At 48.7% G+C, this 24820-nt stretch overlaps 1 protein-coding gene across 1 annotated transcript; it reads left to right on the forward strand.

Moving 5' to 3' along the window:
* Nucleotides 1–7279: 7279 nt before the first annotated feature.
* Nucleotides 7280–23254, forward strand: CYS1 (cystin 1; the record flags this gene model as incomplete). Its single annotated transcript, XM_080342961.1, has 3 exons — nucleotides 7280–7534; nucleotides 17307–17356; nucleotides 23149–23254. The coding sequence occupies 3 exons, from the start codon at nucleotides 7280–7282 to the stop codon at nucleotides 23252–23254; spliced, it is 411 nt and encodes a 136-aa protein (XP_080199087.1).
* Between the last annotated feature and the right edge of the window lie 1566 nt (nucleotides 23255–24820).

The following is a 24820-nucleotide window of genomic DNA, read 5'->3' on the forward strand; positions in this document are numbered from 1 at the left end:
CAATTGCATCTATATTTGGTGGTCTCCCCCTGTCAGGCTTTCTTGCCCAAACAGGGCTTGACCCTGGCTCCGTAGACATGAATAGCAGAATATTTATTTAATAGGAGGAATCCCAGTTTGGTGGTGATAAAGGGTTCAGTGCTGGAGGCAAATGAACCTAACCCTGTCAAGTCAGAGTAGTTTAGGTTTGCCCTTGATCCCCCATCACCTCATTTGCAGGGCCCCAGGCTGTCAGGCTAGAACAGAACACAGAGATGGGGGTGTAAGAGGAGGAACGTGCCTGGTCAGAGCATTTAGGTAGCTCAGCTTGGTGATGGGGACCTGCGGCAATCCCTGATGTGCTGCTGCCTTTTGCTCTCTGAACAAACATCACCAGGCTGTGGAGGTCTGTGCTGGGCAGGCAGCTGGGGATCACTCCTGCAGCCAGGTGCCTTCTCCCACACTGGGACTGGGCAGAAACTGTTGGAGGATCAGATGCTACCCAGGCAGCAAAGCAGCTTCTGCCATCAGAAGCCAGGCCTGGTGTCACCTGCACCCTGCCTTTTGTCACCTGCACACTCACCTACACCCTGCCTGGTGTCAGCCCAGGCTTGTGCAAGGCTGCTGAGGTCCAAGCCCAGCAACCCTCTGGTACATTTGACTCTGTTTAAGTCTGGAACATAGTGCCTTGCTTAGCTGAAATCCTGTAACTTGCCAGACACCAGGGATGTCAGGCTCTCTGAGGCCAGCCAGTCTTCATATATTTCAACCTTGTCCACACTGACGATGAGAAACAATCCCACAAAACTGGAACAAGAACAAAGTTTCTGCTGGGAAGGTGCAGTTCACTTCTTGCTGATTAACTTCATACACCCACAAGATCTCTGCAAAGCTCTTTTGCTTCCCTACATCCTTGTGTTTACTCAACAGAGCTGGAAGCAGCCATCTCAAAAGAGAGGAGAAAGACACAGCTGGGGAGCCACAGCAGGAAGCCCATCAGGGCTCTGCAGAAGGGCAGCCCACCCGGGATGGGGTAGGGGCATGAGTTCCACAGGGCATCCCCTGTTTGGAGAGACAACAGGGTTGGGAGTCATGGTGGAAGGGCCAGGGAAAGCCAGGCCTGAAATGAGGGAGCCGTGCCAAACTCCAAGGAACCAAGTAGGACCATGGGGGTGTTTATGCTGCTGATGAGGCTGGACACCACACAGACAGCATGAATCATCCCCCCACCTCGGTAACTACATCCATACTGTTGTCACTGACTCACAGTTATAGCTTGAGTTGTAAGTCGCTGCTGGAAACACAGGACTACCAGGTGGACACCAACTCATCGACTTGGTGCTGTGCCTCACTGGCAGGATGCTCAAGAGCTTCCCTCCTCTGCCACAGGTGACAGGGGGATTTTGGTCTTTTTTCCTCATCTGGCTGTAAGCTGAGCCTTGCAGAGGGACTCAACAGAAAGGGTTTGTCTTGTCAGCACACAAGCTGCTTTTATGGGAGATACCATCATACTCCAGCTGTGTCACAGCTGCCTCCCCGACGTGCAGAGATGTTCGGGCAGGAGCCAGCTGCAGCTGCTGCTGGAGGAAGCACTCCCATGGTGTGAGCCCTCCGCTCTCCCAAAGGAAAGACTGCCGAAAAACAGAGTGGTGACACACACAAAATCTAAGTCTTCGCTGGGCTAGGTCTTTGTTCTTGTGTTTTTGAGCAAAGCAGGGCCCTTCCCTTAAAATGTGGGAAGCAGGGAGGAAAAAAAGTGTTTATGACAATTGTTAAGAGTGCAGTAAAATCCTAGATGTGTTGAAGGGACGCTCCTAAAAAAAAGGTGCTTTTAAATTTAAACATCTGTTCTCAGCAGTTTTTTTTGCAAATTAGATGAGTCAAACTCCAGCCCTGGGCCAAAGCCCAGCTCCACTAATTACACAGGGGCAACCTCCACCCCTCCTCTAGTTGTGGTTTCGCTGCTGTGTCTTGCTGTAGGATGGTTCTTCAGACAGGGAACTGGCCTTCCTCACTGCAAAGCACCCACCTTTCTAGCTCATCTTATGTGGGGAAAGGGACACTCAGCACATGGCAGCACCTTGAGCAGCAACAGCGATAGACCAGGCTTAAGAACATCAACTCCTAACCACCACCTTCTGCCTCAGTTTCTTGGACATTTCCTCTCCGTGTCTCACTGGCCTCTCTCTTGCAGTTATTTTTCTTAGGACAGCTTGTGGCAGCAAAGCAAATTCCCTCCTCCCGTTTCTGCTTTGGGTCCCTGAGCAGACAACACTGGCTCTGAGCTCTGTTTGCAGTCCCAACCTTTTCCTGGACACTGTACTTCACAGCACATCAGGTCAGAATGAGGCTTAGAATCACAGGATGTGATTTCTCTCTGCCAAAGCAGAGGCCCAAAAAACCATCAAAATTAGAAATAAACTTTGCAGGATTTTTGTGCCAGAACTATAGAAAACTCAAGTGAAGACAACATCTGGGAAAAGGTTTGGAAAGCCAGGTGAGACAGGCTGGCTCTGATCTGAGCAATGTACACATTGCCTTTGCTACACACAAGTTAATGCTGGAAAGGTATAAACCTGTTCACTGAAGTGTAACAGTAGTCCGGCAATTTGCAGTGGGAGAGATTAAGGTTTGCCCACTTGCTCCACGGATACCAAATCTTATTATTTTCTTCTTAAGCATGGCAAAAGCCACATAAGCTGTTCTGAAATCTTAACAAACTTCTAATTGACGTTTACTGAGCTGCCTCAAACAAATCTACAGTAAAAAACTGTTCAAAAATCTCCAGGCTCACTTCAAACTTGCCAGCATGCCATCATGATGCAAGGCAGGAGTGTCCAGGTCCCAGCAGTGGTGGGACAATGTCTGTGCTGTGGTAGGACAGCAAGGAAGATGCTGCATCTCTCCTTGTCACACCTCAGGGAAGCAGAAACCCCATGGGGAGACCTTGGGATGCCAGGACAGCACAGGAGACACCACCCTTTTAGTCACCGAGCAAGAAGGAGAGATTCATTCTGACGTGATGTATTTTAACTTTGGATTTTAATCCTTTTTGTTGGTGATATAGATGTCCACCAAAAAAACCCCTGTAGCTTTCCAGAGCTCTTATGCCAAGGGACCATATCTATCTCTATTGAAGACTTGCTGAAAATAGAGCAAGTATCAGGAGAGAAAACAGAACCTAACCACATGTGGTGTGATATTTATTGTTACAAGATCAGCTTCTTCAATGAACTAATTGCAAATAGCCTGGAAAAAAATCTGGTGGGAACAAAAGCCTGAAAAAACAGAGCTCCCCAGGTTCTGTTTTGGTTGTTATATCAGAGGGAGCCTGTTATTTTACCCAGCAAGCAAATCACTCGTATATTTGCTCTCTGGTGCTCTCATAATAACTACTGGTAGTGCTGCAGCTGCCCATCATGCCTCACCAGGGTGGATAGGAATACAGCCTGGCCACAACGCCCCCTTCCAAATGACGGTGCTGGGACCCTCTTGGCATGCTGGGACCCTCTTGGTGTGTTGCTCCTGCCAGAGGAACCTTGTCTGCAGGGCAGAGGGTGTGTTGGTACCTGTTCTCCATCCTCCCTGCCCTCTCCTCGTGCTAAATCTGCGGAGTGAGATGGATGTGCCATGCTGGTCCTTGCACTGGCTAAAGCCGTGAAGATCTGTCCTGTGGCCAGGGGGTTGCTTCAGAATTGAAAGCCAGAGCACAAAGATTCCAGTAGGCAAAAAACTCAAGCTCTGGATCACAGGGAAGCAACAAGCCGCTGGCTTCAGTAGAGAGAAAGTCTGAAACTCCAGGGTCTCAATTTGAGTCTGAAATGAGGCGTGCTATAAGGTTTGTTAGACCATCTCACAGTCACCAGAGGCTGAGGACAAGACAGGAGACAAGACAGGGGACAAGGAACTGGGCTGGAGCTGGCTGTGATTTTTCATGTGCCCTGTCCCTTCAGAGATGAAAGACTATCAGGAGAGAGGAGAGTGACAGTCCTACCTGTAGTCTGAGGATAGAATGAGACATGGGATGAGACAGAGTTGGTCTGGTTTATTCTCAAACTTGGGAAAGGGGCACTCTGAAAATAAGATCTGAAAGTCACATTTTGTCCAGGCAATTGCATGTGTCAACTCCGCTTAGGTCTCTGCTCTTGGAAGTCCAGTCAAATACCACAGCAAGAGAAATCGGTGCTACTAGGTTCAATGGATAACAGCAAATTTTAAATAATCCCATGTTCCTCAAATAAACATGATGGTTTGGGGAAGACTTGGGTATTAATATGTGTAAGTATAGATATACGTGTATGCATGCATATATATCTCTCCATAATTAATTATGAGAAGAAATTATTGCTAGGTTTGAAGAGTGCTGTCTGACAGAGTAGATAACCTTTCACATATAATGTAAATCCTTTTCTTTCCCAGAGCAGAGGCTGAAGGTGCTAGCATGGCGGGAGTTAGGGAGTAGGGAGCCACCTACCATTAACTCCAGCATCACCTTCCAGAAGAGCTCCTGGCCTCCCACAGGACCTAGAAGAAGCAGGGAGCTGGCACCATGGGCTCTCTCAATGCTGTGCTTTGGATGCGAAGGCTCCTGGCTCCTTGCTGGCCTGGCTAGGTGCTACCCAAAATTGATCCACGTGCCATATTTGGCACTTGCACTGCACACTTCCAACTTTACTCTTGAAGATCAGCCAAGATATTATCCACTGGCCCTTCTGGGAAATGGTGTTCAAAGCCATCATAAAGTCCACCATAAAGAGAAATTTGATAGCTGATTTTCATTGATTTTCCTGACAAGAAATGCTTACTGGGTCTTCAGCTTTTGGGAAATCTTTTATTTAATTCTCAGCAGTCCTAAAATCTTTGCACCAGAGAAAAATCTCTAAACAGCCTGAGAGTCCTTCAGTGTCACTGCTAAGCCACAGCAGCATTTGGGGTCATGGCTGCTCAAACATTTTCCTAGCTCCAGCGGTGAACTGCTTCAAAACACACAGTGTTCGGCTCGTTTTGGCAGCTGGTTTATGGAGCTGGCGTCGCTTCCAAGTTGAGTCTGAGGGACTGCCCTAGAATGAACTGTTTCCATGGGGGCAGCCAGGAAACTTTCCAGGAGACTCCAGTCCTTCAGAGACAGTCTGCAGGGATGGAGGAGGAGGAATTTGCTCACTTCTTTTGGGGAACTCTCTTGTCCCTGACGCCTGCAGAGCCTTCTCCCTTGGGGAGGGACGTGCCACACGTGATGAACCTGCAGCCCCCCAAGAGCCCAAGTACCACTCAGACTGGGGGGAGCTCAGAAATGTTGCCTCCTACAGATTGAGAAAACAGTCCAGGAGAAGGCAGCAAAGCCCAGTGTCCCAGCAAGCCCCAAGGAACAGCTCTGCTGAAGCCCACAGGAGCCAATAAAAACCTCTGCTCCCACCCAGCCCGAAGCCCCAGCTGCCTCCTCTGCTTTCAGAGATGCTCACATCTTATCCAAAAAATAATAAGACTACAGGAATGTCCTTTCCTAGGATGAAATTATGTCAGTTGGGTTATTTCAAGGAAGCAGCTTGAGTTGAAGCTTGGGACTGAGCTCCCTCCATGTGGTTAGTAGGGCTAAGTTCAAAACTCCCTCACTTCTACTCCAGCTGGAACAGCCGATCACACTAATGCACGAGATGTGCCGGTGCCTGGAGCCACACAGTACATGGAGAGAGACAGGGCTGCCTTTAACCACTCAGTAAATATAACCACATGGTCACTGAGAGTGTCTTGGTCCTGCCAAGAGAAAGTTCTTCTTAAAGCATGTGCTACCAGGTCAGAGTAGAATGATGGTAGATCCTCACCTTGCATCCTTCAGCCATTTCATATGCTGTGCATTTTGTTTGGGGCTATTTAATTCCTTGTTCAACTCGCCCATGTCCTCCACATCACTTCTTTCTCTAAGACCTGCCTCAGGTTCAGAGCATCTTCTCTGTCATCTCCCCTTCCCTGTAGCCAGGCCCTGCATATGTCACTATACCCCCAGACTTCCAGCTGATCTCTTTGTGCAGAAAATGCATCTGGCAGTGGTCTGACCACCCATTGCCTTCCCTCCTCTAGCCCCTCAGTTGCAAAGTCCTGGGCTTTAGCTTGGTGGTGTAGGAAGAAACAGCAGAATGAATGACTGGTAGATGCAATCATTGCAATCATTGCAATCAGTGATGAGGAGCAGTGAGAAGAGTCACACCTTTGGCCCTCTTGCTTTTATCTAGTTTGGAAGGACGGGAGCAGCAGCCCTGCGGGACCTGCTCTCCTTCCCATGCACCTCAAAAGATCATCTAGTCCAATTCCCCTGCCAGAGCAGGAACACCTAGATGAGGTTACATAGGAATGTGTCCAGGTGGGGTTTGAATGTCTCCAGAGAAGGAGACTCCACAACTCCCCTGGGCAGCCTGTTCCAGTGCTCTGGCACCTTCAATGAGAAGAAGTTTCTTCTCAAATTTAAGTGGAATCTCTTGTGTTCCAGTTTGTACTCATTGCCCATCATCCTATAATTGGTTGTCACCAAGAAGCATTCTTGGAAGCAAAGACAGAAAGGACCTGCTGAGGATTGTTAGGAGATCTGCTCCATGGGCTCAGCAGGCTGCTCAGGAGAGAGTGACTTCGGCCATGCAGATGGGTTGCAGAGGTGCCCAGATGTCCCCTCCTTTACACGGGGGCTGTCCCAAAACTCCACTCCTTTCACCAGTTAGTCCAAAGGCAGAAAATCTCCCTAGCCCAGGAACACTGCCAGATCTGTCACTCAATGCCCAAAACCTGCCCTAGATGACATCCTCCAAGCTGCATTTTTTTCCAAAGGTCTGCAAGACTCGTCTGCGTGAAGTGTGCTCGAACTTAGCCCAGGATTGCTGTTCCTGCTGCACGGTCCCTGAAGAAGACAGCTCCCCCCACCACCACCTTCCCCAGCTCCGGGAGACGGGAGGCTCGGGAGGCCTGAGATAACAGGCTGTTTTTGAAAGTGTTTGAGATAACGGGCTGGTTTTGAAGGTTTTAGAAGGATAAGCAGGGTGAAGCAGCCTGTCTGCGCTCTGGGCTCCAAAAAATGTGGTTAGAAACGTCCGTGCATCCCTCCCCCGCACCGCTACTTCCTCCCCTTGGCCTTTGGGGCGCTGCTGGGTGGGATTCTGCGCTCCCCCCCCCGAAAAAATAAAAAGGTTTTGTGAGACCCGGGCTCCGAGGAGCGGCCAAGAGCCGCGCCCGCCCCGGCCGGGAGCGGCGGCGGGGCCTGGGAGCGCGTCCCGCCGCGCCCCCCCGGCACAGCCCCTTGGCGCCGGGAGCGGCGGCCATGGGCAGCGGCAGCAGCCGGCGGCGGGGCGCGGCGGCGCGGGCGGCCGGGGGCCAAGCGGTGCCCGCGGGCGGAGCGGCGGCGGAGAACCGAGAGCTGCTGGAGAAGGTGCTGGCCGAGTGCGAGGAGGCGGCGGCGCTGCCCGCCCCCGCCCGCCGAGCCCCCGCCGGCAGCGGAGTCTCCCCGCCCCGGGACGCCGGGAGCTGCGGGAACGCGGCGGCGGGAGGCGGCGGTGGGTCCCCCCCCGAGCAGGCGGTAAGTGCCCGGGACCCCGCGACCGGGCGGACGCTCCTGGAGGCGCCTCCGGGACCCCCCTTCCCTGGGGGTCCCCGCTGAAGCGGGCAGTCCTGGCATAGCCGGGGCGAACTGCTGCAGCCGTGGCTTCCTCACACTGTAAATGGCATTAAATTCTTCTCTTTGCTGGCAAACCAGGCTCGGTCCCATTTGCTGCTGCTTTTTGAGTTTCTCTCTAGTGCAAGGGAAATACCGTCCGGAAAAGGTCCATCCCCTTCTCCACTTTCCCTGTGCTACTGAAAGTTTCTTTTCCTGTCTTGTGGAAATAGCTCAACTGTATAAAGTACGGCTCAGGCTTTTCCCTTGGTCAGGCTTGGAAACAGAGGTTTAAAAATGTGAACATAAAGCTGCTGTTTAATGTCTGCCAATTCACTGCAATTGCAGTCTGTCTCTTCCTGAAGAAGCATTTCAGTCTCTTTCTGTTTAACAAATAGTGGGTTTGCCTCTGAGGGAGCAGAGATTTATCTTTCGTTTTTGCTCTCCGAAAATAACAGTAGCACCTATATCATCTGGCAATAAGGCAAAAAATCACTGGATTCTTTCATCTTAGCTTGGCTTTGGAGGTTGTGTGCTGTTTGTTAGATAAACACTGCTCCATACAGATGCACAAAAGTCATCAGACTATTGAATTGAAAAATAGAAATCCATATTTAGGGCCCAGGACTCTGCCTTGCATGCCTCAGTTTTGCTCTTTCAGAAGTGTATTGTTTCCATTGCCAGGCTGCATGTCCATGGGGTAAGGATGACTTTAATATAAAATAATTTTGCCATTAGGAAACATGTCAGGGTTCAATATGAGAAACCCTTTTTTAGACAAGTTTTAAAGAAAAGCACCAAAGAAAATAAGATTTGGAAATGAGAAAAAAATAAAGATCTTATCATATTTTTAATCTGCCCTTTCAGTTCCAAACCCTCCTGTGGTGTGAATGGAAGTTCAGTTCAGCACCGCGTTCTCCTCTGAGGGACTCCCATTTATGAGCAGTCCTGGCTTCCTCCATCTACCTTTTCTTATTGGAATAGAGGTTGCTGGTGTCCATGTTTCCTCTGTCTCCCCGTGTGAATATCATGACTGTATCTTTAAAAATAATCATTATATCATTGTGAGTTTTCATGTGCATAAAGTGGTATTTTAGCTCTGTTCTGAAGTGATGTATATTCTGGTTAATTACATATCAGCCCCGCAACAGAGCTGCCCCATCTACAAAAATCAGTAGAGAGACAGTATGCCGTGGCAGTAGGTACTGGTGAAATAATTACAGAGGGCAAATCAGAAAGGATGAAGATGTGGCCCCTGAGGTGGCATGGGGGGGGGTTACCATGCCCAGCTTCCTGCTACAAACCTCCTCCTCTGGCAGAAATGATGATGAGGAACCTATAGCATCTCCTCAGCCACCCCAGCTTGTGTTCACGCATGGGGCAAACCCAGGGCGAGGACACCATCAGGCCTTGCAGTACAGAGGCATCTGTGAGGGCCCTCAGAATTCACCCTGAAGTGAAATGAATGCTTTGAATGAATGAAGTGAATGAAAGCTTTGGTCACCCAGTGTGGCCAAGTGAGTGCAGCATGTAGCTGTGCCACCCGTGAGGTGACGGCAATGCCGAGCATCTTATTTGCCTCCTCATCATGACAGTTCACATCTCTGGTTGAACCCCAACAGGTTGTTTGAAAGACAGCAAAGAATTACTAGTGTGTTTCAAAGATATAAAAGACATACAAGAGAAGTCTTAGGTATTTTCAGGACAAGCCTGAAGCTCTTCTTGGTAGCACTTCCTTTACCTGAACCTGAGGTGGTCATGGTCCTGTTGAGACAGCAGTGATGGCCTTACATTTCTGACTCCTTGAGACCTAAAAAGTCACTAGCCTGAGAGAAGGAGGGAGGAAACTGTTTGCAGCACCAAGTTTTGCTTGTTTACTGGATGCAATTTAGTCTTTTAGGTTGTTGTGCAAACTGCAGTCCCACCCTTCCCATGAGGCCAGTGGAGGAGGTTTCTGGAAAGGGATACCAGCTTCCTTGCGTCACTAGTTCTTTGCTAGGAATTTTGAGGACAATTTTTCTCAGTCTTGCCAGCTTCTCAGCCAGGCTTTGTAGTTTCTGTCTTGTGGAGGGAAATTCCTTGCTCTGCCTTGTTCGGCTGTGCAATCTGGGGGACAGGCAAAGACATTTCAGAGAAGAACGGAGGGGTTGATTGAGCAGGGCTAATGGGGAAAAGATGAGGGAGGAGGAGGAAAGGCAACAAGGGGACATTACAATAAAAAAGTGTGATGAGAAACAGCCTGTGGAGGAGCAGATTCTGGCTGGTGGGAGTTTTGCTGCTGGCCAGAAGAGAGACATTGCCTGCAGGAGATCTCTGCTGTCACAGTTGGGTTTCTCTTGGCCATGATGTGCATCAGCGTTGGGCTTTCCTACCTGAACTCCCATGCACTTTGTCACCCAGCAGCAAGCTGGCAGTGCCGATGGGTGGTCAGGCCAGGTGGCAAGGGTTAATGGAGAGGGACATGGCTGCATTTAAAGGCTTGATCCACCTCTGTTGCATTCAAATAGTGCTTGGGAGTGAGAAGGCTGAAAGCACAGCAGAACAGGCTGGGAACCAAATCCTGATGAGGAACCCAATCCCAGCTTGAAGCAGACCCCAGTACCTCCTTATCATCATCAAACATCCATTTTCAGGTTTTGCCCCGATTCCAGATGGTTGTACATGCTTTTTCCTTACTTCTTTGCTAAGCACAGAAAAAGTTTTAGTTGTTTTGAATGTGCTGCCAGAGCACAGAGCAGAGTGGCAGGTCTGTGGAAGCCAGGGGAGAGGTCGCAGCCGCAGATATTTCCCCATTGACTTCTTGAAATGGAAAAATCAAGCAGATATGTTAGGGTCTTGCTTTTAACAGCTTTTTCCATGGCACCATCCGTCCTTCTGACTGGAGACGGGATGCGATTACAGTAAGCCGACCTCCCCAGCCACAGTGCAGCAACAAAATGGGTAGAGGGTGTACTAACCGTCTGCCAGGCACAGTCGTGTACTTTCAAAATATACAGGTCTTCAAAGCTCTGCCTGTTTGGGTTTTTTTTTCAGCCAGATGAATGTTGTTTCTGCAGGTTGGTGTGGCGCAGCACCGTCTCATGGCTGGCTGGTCACAGCTGCAGACATGTAGGGGTCCTGTGGGGACATTTAATGTGACACCCCATTAGTTTCTTCTAGGAACTCAGGTTTATTTTTCTACTCTTGTTAAAATATGCTTCTCCCAACAGCAATTTAATCTTTATAATTCAATGCTGTTTGCAATTTATTTTAGCATTTTCTTCCCGTTCACCTTAATGGTCAAAAATGCCCTGGAGTCAAGACGTTTTCCTATAGTCATGCAGGGAGCCGTCCTCCATGGGCCAGGAGCTTCAGAAAAGGTCTTTTTTCCAGCTGAACAATTGGCACTCCTTGAACTTGAAGCAGCTAAGGGAAAACTCCAAAGTCAGATTATTTCAGATCCTACAGTTAATGTGCAGGTGTGGCTTTAGCAGTTGAGGAGCAAAAGGTCTTCCTCTCTTTCACTTTATCTTCCATGTCTTTTTTAAAGCACCTAAAATTTCACCAGAACCCAGCAAGCAGTGACTGTGCTGTCCTCTCGGCCACTATAACTCTCCCAGCACAGCTGTATTGCAGCTGGACTCAGAAAACTGCAGACTAGTTGGTTTTTTCCCTAACATCACTCAGCAGAGCACAGGTCGCTTTTGCCCTGAAACCATTCCTGATCTATTATAAAAACCAAGCACAGGGCATGCGCGGAGCAGCTGGCAGCTGGTGTTTGAGTTGGCAGGAGAGGAGAAGCGTGGGAACTCCCTGCATCCCTGCCCATTTCCCATCCACTGCCTGTTCCTCATTCCTTGGCTGGCCAGAGGATGTTGCTGCAGACCGGAGCAAGGCTGCGAGTGCTTTGCCTAGGATGCAGCTGGGGCTACATGTCCCGCTTGGTACCTTCTGGCACATTAGGTAAAATAGGGCTTTTTGGTTTGGTGTTTTTTGTTTGTTTGGTTTGGTTTGGGGGTTGTTCGGTTGTTTTTTTTTCCCAGCGATAACTCCAGCTGCATGTTCATGAGAGGCTGTTCTCAGCAGTGATGTCTGGCTTAGCCACCCGCATCGTTCGCTGGCGTCGCTGGAGGGTGCTGCCCTGCTGCTGTACCAGCTCAGCCATCTGCAGCTCTGCTGCAAACTGCATCTGCGATGCACTCCGGCTGACATCACCTGACACCCTCCAGGGGAGGGGATTTTCATTTCAGCTCAGACAGGCCCCCTGGTGCAGTTTGCAAGGTGTTTGTGAAGAGGCATTTGGGAGGAGCAGAGGCAGGGAAGGGGGCACTAGCTTACATCCTGCAGAAAAGCCACTCTGCAAAACCACAACCCAGCACTGGCAGGGGACAACACTGTTCCCGTGTAGATGTTTTAGGTGGCTCAGCCACTGTCCAGCTCTCCTGTATGATGGGACCACTCAGGGTCTATATCTCTACTCCATCTCAGGGCTATGTCTCCACAGGTACACCATACCATAGCAGCTGCCTGACATCAGACCGTGATGGTCTTCCCCACTGAGGTGCTAGGATGGTCCCTGGTATCATTTTGGCCAGGGTGAACTTGCAGTCTCCCAAATAACACTTGGGCATAGCTCAGGGGCCAACAGAGGGACCATCCTCAAGAGGCAGCTTGAATTTGGTCACCTAGTTTTAGAAATGATGTGACTTTAACAGTTGAGACCGTAGTTGAGCAATTTCAACACAGCTCAGAAACAGCAAAGGTGCACGGGCCCCATATTGCCCTGTGGGTCCCAGGAGACAGTGTTCTCACCCAGTTCACCCACAGCTGACAGAGCTGACAGAAGGAGACAGACAGGGGGTGAGGGCTGACAGGACCCGTGAGGAATGCCATCCACAGCTCCCACCAGGTTTAGGGAGTATGAAGCTGCACCCTGGGAATGCTGGTTCATGCGTGAAGTAGAGAGAAATAATTCCTTCCTCCAGCTTTCCGCTCCACCTTGCTCCCAGGAGCCGCTGCCCCAATGTAAAGGACGGCTGAACTGTGTGTGTGACGGCTGTCAAATCACTCCACCTCACATCTCATTAGGTTAAATTAATGCCAAGTACATGCTGGGTGAATTTAATATCCAAGCCTTTAAACCTGGAGGCAGTGGCAGTGTGGGGCTTTATAGCACAATAGACCCCAGCACAATAAGCCCACTCTAGGAACAGGGTGGAAAACAAGGAGACACACTGCAGTCTGGATGGGTAATAAAAAGATGACTGCAAGCTGCAGAAAGGAGCAGCTGACTTCATTTATCTCTTAACAGGGCTTGGGCCAATCAGGCCAGAAACTACCCATTTAGCTGCAGGATAGGAACCCATAATATTAAAGTATCATGATGTGCACATCATCTTAACCCACATAAAGGGCTCATACTAATTATCTGCTGAATTTGCAACATACACATTACAGCAATCCTGCGTGAGCTGGGTGGGTCAGTTTTATGATGTCTCACTGCTTGGGACAGCCCCTACCCTGTGTCCTGCCAGTGCACAGTGTCACTCGGGCATTGCAGAGCCATACACCCTTCGCCCTTCATTAATTGGGAGCAGCTCCCAGAGAATGGAGGCTCTGATGGTGGTGGAAAGGCAGATGCTGGAGGTGCCCTTTGTTTTTACTCGCCACCATTTTTTCCTCATGCACCAGATTAAATGTCGGTAGAGATCTACCTACACCAATGCTGAACCCTCTTGGGAAATAAGCGTTGTTGCTGACAGAACTCTCGGAGAAGGTGGGAGCTGATTTTGCAGAGAGAGCAGATTTTGCTAACCAGAGCTGCTCTGTCCTGATGACTAATTAATTCTGTCTTCCACCCACACAACACGTATGGCTCGTAGTGTGGAGGAGTCAGCCACAAGGGAAGAAAAAAAGACAACCTACTGTACAATTGAAACCCCTCCCTGAAATGATCCAAACCCATTCTTTGCCCAGAAGTCCTGGAGGCTGGGTTCTCGCTGTGGGAAGAGCAGCATCAAAGCACTCCTGAAGAACTGTATTCCCCTTGGTGCTGAGGATGAATGATGTTCTTCACCCGGTGAAAGAAAACCAGGGCCCAGCGGGTGGTGGCGATGACAAGGACGAGGGGCTGTGTTGTGGGGTGCATTCCCAGGACAAGTTAGCCCTCAGAGCTCAGCACTGCAGCTTGCTCTTGTTACTTGTGGGAGATTGCCAAGAAATGTTGCTAAATAACCAGGTGGGAGCTCTCTTCCCTCACCGTCAGCTTTCTCACAGCCTCATGTGGTGGGCTGACCCCAGCTGGATGGCAGGTGCCCACCAAAGCTGCTCTTTCACCTGGCTCCTCAGCTGGAGAGGGGCGAGAAAACATAATGAAAGGCTTGTGGGTCGAGATAAGAACAGAGAGATCACTCACCAATTACCATCATGAGCAAAAAAGGCTCAACTTGGGGAAATCAGTTTAATTTATTACCAATCAAATCAGAGTAGAATAATGAGAAATAAAAACTGAATCTTAAAATGCCTTCCCCCCACCCCTCCCTTCTTCCTGGGGTCCAACGTCACTCCTGAATTCTCTGTCTGCTCCCCACAACAGTACAGGGGGATGGGGAGTGGGGGTTGTGGTCGGTTCATCGCACGTTGTCTTTGCTGCTCCTTCCTCCTCAGGGGAGGACTACTCACACTCTTCCCCTGCTTCAGTGTGGGGTCCCTCCCATGGGAGACAGTATTCCATGAACTTCTCTAACATGAGTCCTTCCCATGGGCTGCAGTTCTTCACAAAATGCTTCTGTGTGGGTCCCTCCCATGGGGTGCAGTCCTTCAGGAAAAGACTGCTGCAGCGTGGGTCCCACACACAGTTACAACCCCTGCCAGCAAACCTGCTCCAGCCTGGGCTTCCCTCTCCATGGGGCCACAGGTCTGCAAAGAGCCTGCTCCAGTGTAGGCTTCCCATGAGGTCACAGCCTCCTTCAGGCATCCACCTGCTTTGGTGTGGAGTCCTCACTGGGCAGCAGGTGGATCTCTGCTCCACTCTGGGCCTCCATGGCTGCAGGGGGACAGCTGACCTCACCAGGGTCTGCACCACGGGCTGCAGGGGAATCTCCGGTGCCTGAAGCACAGCCTGCCCTCCTTCTGCACTGACCTGGGTGTCTGCAGAGTTTCGTCTCTCACATATCCTCACTCCTCTCTCCAGATGCAGTTTCATGGGGTTTTTTTTCCCTTCTCACCTATGTTATCCCAGAGGTGCTACCACCATTGCTGATGGGCTCGGCCTTGGCCAGTGGCAGGTCCGTACTGGAGCCAGGTGGCATTGGCTCTGTCAGACATGGGGGAAGCTTCTGTCAGCTTCTCGCAGAAGCCACCCCTGTACATCCCCTGCTGCCAAAACTTTGTCATGCAAATCCAATACACCTTGTCTCCACTTGGACTCAGGAGCTGTTTCCAAAAGCAGTTCAGGCTCTTCCAGAGATAATAAAGTGTTACCAAAGAGCAGGGGCTCTTCTGAAAAGGAGTACTTTCTGATGGGTATCAAAAGATGTTACAAGTCTTTAATAGAGATTTAGTTGGTAATTTTAAGCAAACATCTAGGACATGAAAGACCATGGATAGCAGACACCTTTCCCAGCTCCAGAACTGGAAGCCACTTAGGGCTCGCCTGGAGGAGGTGTCGACCCACTGCCATGAGAGAGGTGTCTTTGCTGCTGCCCCCTCACCTGCTCAAGCGTGGGAGCCAAAGGTGACCAAGGCAGCACAAAGCCCACCCAAGAAGCAGGGAGGAGCTGAACAGTTTGCTGACAAGCAGCTATCTGCCAAGCAGTGTCTGAGACCTCTGTGTTTAAACCTCAGTTCCTGTCCATTGACATGAGAAGCAGCTAAGGAAGGAGTGTAGTGAAAACATCTCCTCTAGGATAAAAACTGGGTGCCATGCAATCATGACAGACACACAGGCGGACATTTCCAGCCAGCAGACAACATATACAAGCCTGACCAATATCAACTGATTTAAATCAGAGCAAAACTGTGCCTAAAGCCATCTTTGCTGTACTGGCACTGCTTATAGGATGTTATCTTCCCTCCATAGATCCCATGCTTACCTGCACCAGTCCTGTGCACTGCTGGACCTTGAGGCAGCACAGGTTTGAGCTATTTCAAGAGCAGATACATGATCTTACTGAGGAATCAATTGCTTGATCCCATCCAGCACTGCAGAAATACTGCACAGCAGATATACAGGCGATGGCTCTGAACTGCAAGCTCTTCCACACCACTCCCTGGTTCCTTTGCTTCTCTTTCATCTTGTACAGAAAAACCTTTTCCTCTTTTCCACATTGATGGAACAGCTTTTCATTTCTGTTTTCTGGAAGCTAAGTTCTTACTTTGGTTCTGTGTGCTACCTGTTTAACATGTTAGTGTCATCATGAGATTCAGGCTTACTTGTATGAAGGAGGCCCACCAGCTTTAGGATGCAGCTCAGAAAAAACAATGGCAAGCCAAAATGGCTCTAGGTTTGTGCAAAGCTGCAGCCCTTGTCCCTGTCCCCTTTCCTTTCCCTGTGACAATACAGTGAAGAAGTAGAAAAAGATTGAAGTTATATTCTTTTCAGTAGCATCTGCCTGAAGGGGGGTAATTTTATTATTGGTCCAGCTGGAGGCTCAGACAGACACAAGGTCCCATCATCTTCCCATTTTAAATGCCATTAGGTTTGGATTTGCTTGCCCCCCTGGTGCCCCATTGGAAACCTATGGGCTGCCAGCAAGGGAAGGTGGGTGCTTCACTCCAGATGGATCATTTCAGGAAAAAGGCTTTGTGAAAAGAATTTGGTCCATGTTGCCATAACTTCCTTCCTTAGTGGGTATTTTCGTACCACTACTTGTCAGCATGTGGAGCAGTGTGTATTCATGGGAAATCTGGGAGGTTTAATCAATTAACATTCAGCGATTTTGATTCTGTAGCCTGCAACCGCCCAGCTGCCCTGAATGTTGAAACAGAGCTAGCAGAATGGTGGTTTGTAACGGGGACTCCCTTGTACCCATATTGTCTCCACGGAGGTTGTTTGGGGGTTTAAACCAGAGCAGGCATAACCCAACATAGACAGAGATGGGTTTCACAGAAATAAATAGTGGTTTGGGTTGGCAGGGACCTTTGAAGTTCATCCAGTCCAACCTCCCAGCCATGGGCAGGGACACCTTCCACTAGACCAGGTTGCTCAAAGCCCCGTCCAACCTGGCCTTGAACACTTCCAGGGATGGGGCATCCACAGCTTCTCTGGGCAGCCTGTGCCAGTGCCTCACCACCCTCATAGTAAAGAAATTCTTCCTTTTGCCCAATCTAAACCTACTCTATTTCACTCAAAAACCATTGCCCCTTGTCCTGTCACTACAGGCCCTGATAAAAAGTCTGTCCCCAGCTTTCTTATAGGGCCCTTTCAAGTACTGAAAGGCTGCAATAAGGTCTCCCCAGAGTCTTGTCTTCTCCAGGCTGAACAACCCCAGCTGTCTCAGCCTGTCCTCATAGCAGAGCTGCTCCAGCCCTCTCATCATCTTCATGTCTCTCTTCCGGCCCCTCTCCAACAGGTCCATGTCTTTTCTGTACTCAGGGCTCCGGAGCTGGATGCAGCACTCCAGGCGGTGTCTCACCAGAGCAGAGTAGAGGGCAGAATCACCTCCCTCAACTTTAAAGTGTTGTAACTGAAATATATCGCTTTTCTTTTTATTCCCAGGCTTTGTTAACCAGAAGCTCACAAGGCCCAGAGGCCACCAACAACCATCAGTGAGTACTCCCTGCTTTTGTTATATCTTCAGGGGGAGAAGGCAGCTGGAAAGAAGGGACCATAAAGAGAAAGCTATTCCTGCATGCCTCCCAGTGTTCAAGAAACAGGTGGGAATGATGTCAAATGGTTTATAGCCCTAAATAGTCTATCCTCTACCTATTTGCCAACTTAAAAAAATCTAGGGGCTGTGCTGCCTGAGAAGATCCAGCTCAAGTACAGTATAGAGATTTGTTCCTGATCATGAGCAATGCAGAATTCATGATGTCTACATGTCAGAGAAGCACCTTGAAGGAGCTTGTAAAAAGCTGGTGAGGATTACTCCAATGAGTTGCTCAGACAGTGGTTCACCCACTGGTCATCTGTGGGCTCTGCACCATGTAGAGAAGGAGAATAACATCTCTCTGCACTGCAGGAATCATAAGAGAAAACCCATGAGACACTCCAGTGATAGAGACACGAGTGTCCTTCAGGGACAGGGGAATTTTTGGGACCTACTGCACTGGGTACCAAGCAAAAGAAATTTGAAATCTTTCACAAGCAAAATCTACCGAGCAGACTGTGCTTCCAAGTCTGCCTGCAGCAAGAGCACAGAATCACAAAATGGTTGGGGTTGGAAGGGACCTCTGGAGATCATCTAGTCCAACCCACCTGCTAAAGCATCTTCACCCAGAGAAAATTGCACGGGAACACATCCAGGCGGGTTTTGAATATCTCCATAGAAGGAGACTCCACAACGTCTCTGGGCAGCCTGTTCCAGGGCTCTGGCACCTCAAAGAAGTTTCTCCTCATGTTCAGATGGAATCTCCTGTGCTTCAGTCTGTGCCCATTGCCCCTCATCCTATTGTTGGGCACCACTAAAAAATGTCTGGTCCATTCTCTTGACACCCATCCCTGAGATATTTATAAACACTAATAAGATCCTCTCTCAGCCTTCTCCAGGCTGAAAACAGACCCGGCTCTCTCAGTCGTTCCTCATAAGAAAAATGCTCCAGACCCCTAATCATCTTTGTAGTCCTCTGCTGGACTCCCTTCAGTAATTCCTTGTCCTTCTTAAACTGGGGAGCCCAGAAAAATGGGAACCATTTGACACACGTGTTAAAGAAACCCACATGAAACAAGGTTTGAAAAAACAATTTATACCATCATTTCCTTATGCTAAAGAGCAACTCTCTTCAATGCTAGGCTCTGACTGTCATCCAGTTCCTCTGCTCCTGCAGCACTTGAGAGCAGACTGATCTGGAGGTCCTAACCATTGTGTGACCTGCTCACACTGCGCTGCGCTGGGGGATGTGACAGGAGAGCCCAAGCACCAGCCACCGTCCTCCCTTCCCTCCCAGCTGGCAGGGAGCTCTCCTGGAGAGGCTGCTGGTTTGGGAGCACTCAGAAAACACGTCTGTCCCTGGCCCTCCCAACAGCAAGGCTCGTAGGAGCACTCTCACAGGGACTGTGGGTTCTCCTGGGCTCTCCAGCCTCCTCACTGGGCTTTGGGCTGGGGTGGCCACTGAGCAGCTCCTCTAAGGGTGCACAGACACCCCCACTGAGCTCCCCAGCCCCTCACCCCCTGCCAGGGCTTTCCTTCTCCCTCCATCTTTGACAGGCAAAGCAGAGACCTGAGATGGCAGAAGCTGGTTCCTGACCTGGGATGATGGATCAGGAATTTATTTTCATTTAGGTATTAGTTACTCTATACCCACTGCAGAGCCCCATAGAGCAGTTCCCGTGTGAAGTGCCTGTAGAGCCCATGATAAGCAGGGCTGCAATTTCTGTTGGCAAGAACTGCATGCAAACAGTTTTTTGGAAATGGTCCAGCACTGCATGCAAACAGTTTTTTGGAAATGGTCCAGCACCCAGCGAAACTGCAGTTTGAAGAAATCACATCAAATCAAACCCCAGAAACAATGTTTAATATGCATAGGTATCTCATCGTTTATGTTTCTGTGGCTAGAATTATTCTAAATAAGCACTCACGTTACAAGCAGCAAAAATTAGCCTTGTCTTGACAGATTTGCTGACTGAAGAAATTCCCATAAAGCAAATTAAAGAAGAAATAAGTGTCAAGCAGGGAAAACAAAACAAAACAAAACAAAACCTAGACATGGAGATATAATGCTATCTACCAAGAGAGCAGTCACGCAAGATAGATGCTGTAGGTGAGCACCTCCTGTTCTACAGATATTCTTGTGTGACACCATGTAAGCATCTAAACCAGGCCCTAGTAAACACCTTCCATGTGCACGGGAACACATCTGGATGTGTTCCTGATTGTGCTGTGTTGCCTCTAATTCCCCTGCAATTCTTTTGTGAACCACTCTCTAGCATCTGGCAGTGCACGGACAGTGCAATGGACACAGCCCAGGAGCGCTGTAATGATCTTATAATTGCTGCCAAGGCTCACGTCCCTGGCAGAGTTACCGGCGTGTTGTTTTGACCCATCTTTCAGCTGCAAGGTCTTGCAGAAGGCATTTTAATGATTAACCATGAACTTTCCCATTCTCAGCAAAACAATAACAAACCATGGCCTAGATTTACCCCAACCAAATTTTCAGCCACTTAACTCAGGTTTCTACCTAGGAGGTTATCACCCTGGCCACCCATCAGGGCTATTGTCACCAGAGCCTGCAGGCAGGTCTCTCCCACTCCAGACAGCTGCTTGACATCAGGTTCACGGCACTGCCAGCCATCCCCACCACTGAGGAGGTTGGCACGCCATGCCCAACATCTTGCTCAAGGTGCTTTTGCTCACTTTTGGACTATTAGGCCCTTTGCATATCCTTCTCATTGTATAGTTCATTTTCTCTCTATTAGAAAAAATAAATTCCTCATTCCCTTAATAATCTTTAAACACAGAGAGGCTTTTAGCTGAAATCGAGCACATTTCTTGCTTTCCCCTTTCCTAAAGTTACTGAAGCCTCTTAAGTCACTTTTGTTGCTGCTTTCTAAACTTCTTCCGAGTTGCTAATAACTTTAGTAATGAGATACCCAGAAGTCTGCACAGTAATCTTGATGGAGTTGCATTGGCTTATTTTCTTTGCTGTCCTACCACGCTGCAAATTCTCCTCTGGAATGCTTTTCAGCGAGCTCTTTCTCTCTCACCATTGCTCCTTTCCAGGTTTCTCTCTTCCTGCAGAACAGCTGGAGTTTGAAAAAGTTTCCCTTCAATGTACTAACCTGTTATTTTCTGAATCGGAAAATCTAACAGCCCTCAGCTGGATTTAACGTGATTGCAAGCTCTGTTCTGCAGCGTGTCTAGAAGAGCAGCAGCAAGGGGCCTCCTCTCCTGCTGGAGGAGCACAGGAGCAGGCTTGTGGTGCACCAGCTCCTGTCCTGCCCACATCCTGCACTCAGGGTTTCACGTAATTCCAGGATCAGCAGAAATGGCTGGCAATAGAGCTGTCCCTCTGAGATCAAGGTTCAGGTTGGGAGAACCTCAGGAGACCTCTAGTCCCATTCCCTGCTCCAAGATGGATCAGGCCAGACTTCTCAAGGCTTTGTCCCATCAGGTCTTGGAAAACTCCTAGGATGAAGCCTGCACAACAACAGGCTGTTCCTCTGCTTGCTGTCCTCAGAGTGGAGAAGTTTCTAATTTTATCCAGATGGAACCTCTCATTTTTTAATTTATTTTTGGTTTTCCATATTAAATGGTATAGAACTGCGCCACAACAATAGAGAGAGAACATGAGTAGCAAGTCTATTTTCTTTTGCTCATGGAATGAAAACAGCCTTGTCTGTTCCTGTTAACTCTAGAATGTGCATGGTAAATGGGTTTTTTGTCTTTTTAAAAGCACATCTATGTTTCAATAAGTTCAAATTTTACCTGTCAGTTTTCTCCCATGCTTGGAGGTCACCATGCAAGCCAAAGCATCAAGAATAATTAACAGTGGGAAATTATGTAACTGCTAAGAGAAACAATGACTCTTCTGTGGGCTTCCAAGCAAGCTGCCAAGAGCTCTGACTCTAATTCATCACGTATTTTAAAATTAGTTTAAGGATCGTCACAGTACAGAGTTTAAATAAGTAAGTTGTGTGTTTAAGTCAGATTTCTACATGCCCTTTTCCTGATTCTTACAAGGAATTTGCTCTGTGGCTGCTGGTGTATGGTTTGAGCCCTTGGACTTTTAGCTTTCTTCCCAGCTCTCATTTACCATGGTGGAAACTGGGTTGCTCACATCTCATCAGAGGGAGGAAAGTGAATAAAAGGAATAAACAGAAGAGTCTTGCTAAACCCTACTTGCTGCCAGTAGAAATGGCCATCAAGGGCATGGTGCAGTGTAAATAAGTGTAGGACACCCACACGACCCAGCTGCCACTCCAGCGGGTCATCAGGTGGCTCCAGGAAAAACACCAAACTATTTGTGACCCACAGGGGCCACAGCGCTAACACAGCCAGGTCAGGACAGCTGAATGGGCAGGAGCCTCTCTGACCTGGGCAGATACCAGCAGAGGTGCAGCTGCTTTGATGCTGTTTGCTTCGCAGTGGCCACAGTAGGACACTGACTGGCTGATGCCTGTTTGAGGAACACGGTGAATGCTCCCTCATCCAAGGAGAGCAGTTCCTAGCTGTCAAAGACAGCTGAGGGTTTATGAAACCACCTCTTCTGTATGAAAAAGTTTCCCTAGACAGGCTCTTCTCTTCAATTCTGATTCTACATTTGCTTACCTGCATTGGGGCAGCTCGTGTGATTTCATCTAATAAACAGATCCTCCGCTTTTTCACTGTAGGGTGCTAATGACCAAATTCATCTGAGCTGCAGGAGCAAGGATGAGAGAGATCTCATCCTTAGGGAAATGGCTACCTAATGAGTCAGAGTCAGAGCCATGCTACTGGGTATTAAATTCTCTCTTATTCAGCAGACAGCTAACTGCCATACAAAACCATTGCTTTATTGCTTATTTGTTCTTTACCAGTGGATGATCGCAAAGGAAGACCACCAGTCTCAGGTGACAGGGCATGGCAGAGCACTTTACAGTTTGGATTTACCAGCTCAAGTCTCCCCTTAGCTCTGCACCTCACTATTGCCACATTTCATGGAGCCACGTGCTCCAGCTTCCAGAGATGACAAGCCTGATGCCCAGGTTCCTTACTTCCCTGTTCTCTACAAGGTCAAGGGGGAGCACTCACTTGTCAGTTGCTGTGTCCTCTTTTGAGTCCTCAAGGGCAAGATCAAGTAGACCTGTTTGGTACCACAAGACACACGGTCAAAACTTGTGGAAGACTTTTCACTGTTCTCCATCATGTAGGCAGATTTCCATTGTACCTAAAATATACCACATCTGACAATACCAATAAAACCCACATCAGTCCACTTTGAATTGTACATGAATTCTCACTTTTACGAGAGTTGTGCTGATGTAAAACTAAATAAAAGACATAAGAGCAGTTTGAGGGAGCAGAGTTCATGTTTTGGTTGAAAAGCACTTTACTTACACGTACGAACGAAAAATCTCTTTCTGCATAAAACCTTAAAACTAGTAACTAGCGTAAAGGTTATGCAGTGCTTTAGCTGGGCCTTAAACCTAACTCACCAAAAGATTCTGGGAATTTGATCTGGAGCGTTGTAAAGACTGTACTGCAATGAACTCACAGACTAAAATAGACGCCAAGTGATAGCAAATGTCAGCAAGAGATGTGCATGTGGGGTATGGGAACTAGACGTGACAGAGTATCTGTGTCTCAGCAAGCCACATGCAGCTCGATCTTTCCATTCACAAAAAAATGGAGTAAGGGTCATCTTGTGCCTTCGGAGCTTGTTTCTCTCTCATGACACCAATAACCTGTTCCCTTTCCCGGCAGGTGTCCACAAAGAGAAAGCAAGAAGCCAGTGGGGCAGTCCACAATCTCATACGATTACTCGGAGGAGGAGCTCATGGCAAGCATTGAGCGGGAGTATGGCCGCTGAACCCAGCCCCACACCACAAAACTTCAAACACGTTCCTGGAAGCCCAGCTGGAGCAAAACTGCTGCTGACAAAGTAACCCTTTGCACAGTGAGACGGGATGGGAGAGGTGGGTGGTGAAGCGAGGTGAAGCGTGATAAGCAGTGGGGGTGTTTGTGCAGCACGGGGCAGAAAGCCCTCCTGGCCAGCTCTGAGTGGCAGCACGAAGATCCTCACCAACTGCTGACTTCTGATCTGTGCCGCTGGAAGAGGGACCAATTCGTCTTGCAAATCAGTATTTAAAAGCTCATTTTTAAATTGAATTTAAAATGGAATTTTAAATGGAATTTAAAAATGAAGATGTGCTAGAATTGAAGTGTCATACTTGAAGAGTTCAGACATGGTGCTTTGAAGGAGGATCTTGGTTTTTTCTTAGCAGAGAAAAAAAATAGAGTAAAATAATTTGATTCAGATCTCACTTAAAGGGGTGTTACATGAAATTCGTTTTCCTGACACTTAGAACAGGCCAAATTCACTCCTCGTGCTGTGCAAGCCTCTGATCCAGGTCTGAGTTTTGTCACTGTCTCTTCAAACATGGTCCTCTCCCCCATGGGATGTAAGATGAAAAGAGAAATGAGCCCACCATCCAGTACACAAGCAGCATCACTCCAGAGTTGAACTCCCACCATTTAAGCAAACAAGGCTCCTGGGAGCCATCAGGGAGCACAGGATTTGCACAATCCCTTCCGGGTAGGATCCCAGCACTATTGTGGTACCTGGGGCTCCTTGGCGTGGATCCTCCGGTGAAAGCAGGAGGCACGTCCCCAGTGCTGCGGCCAGCGGTCATGCGTCTTGAGAGGGACTTGGACACTACTGCAGAGCAGCTCTTTGCGATCAGCTTTCCGAATTGTCAGTCCTGGCCTTCTCGTTTATTTCTTGTAGGTAACCCAGAAGAAAAATCACTACATTACTATTAGCAGACTGCAAAGTAAAATAGAAAGTTGAGTCTCCAAAGAAAACCCTATATTTTCAGTGCTCCCTGGCAGGGAAGCCTGGTATTTTAGTGTTTCTGTCTTTACCTGCATCTTAATGTATTATGAGTAGCTGCTTATTATCAGAAGTAGAAAAATACCTTACTTCTGTCTTCAGCTGAAGCATAAAAGACATCAGATGAAATCTTCACATAGGCTGTGTAAATGCAAGAGGAAACAGCAGGACATATTTTTAAGATGATGTATTTTAACTTTGTAATTCGTGGTATCTGTGAAACAGAAATAAATGCATCTGTACTCTATGTAGCCCTCAGTAAAGGCATCAAACATTGTTTTGGAAAAGGCTCTCTGGCTTACATGGTGAATTGTCTTACGGTACCTGCCAAGACTAAGCAAAATACATCCTTGGAGGATGGCGAGAGGGATGCCATGAGGCAGACGTTAGGTTACACCCTAGCAAACGTGCTCATGCTCCCGCTGTCTTCCCAGCAGCAGACCCAGTGAGGCCACTGCCCGAGGGCTCAGGAGCCGCCGGCAGCCACAGCGTCGGGCAGCAGGAAGGGAGCTGACCTCCGGCAAAGCTACGTGAGCTTGGAGG

This window comes from Nesoenas mayeri, assembly GCF_963082525.1.
Source record: "Nesoenas mayeri genome assembly, chromosome: 3".
Classification (NCBI taxonomy): domain Eukaryota; kingdom Metazoa; phylum Chordata; class Aves; order Columbiformes; family Columbidae; genus Nesoenas; species Nesoenas mayeri.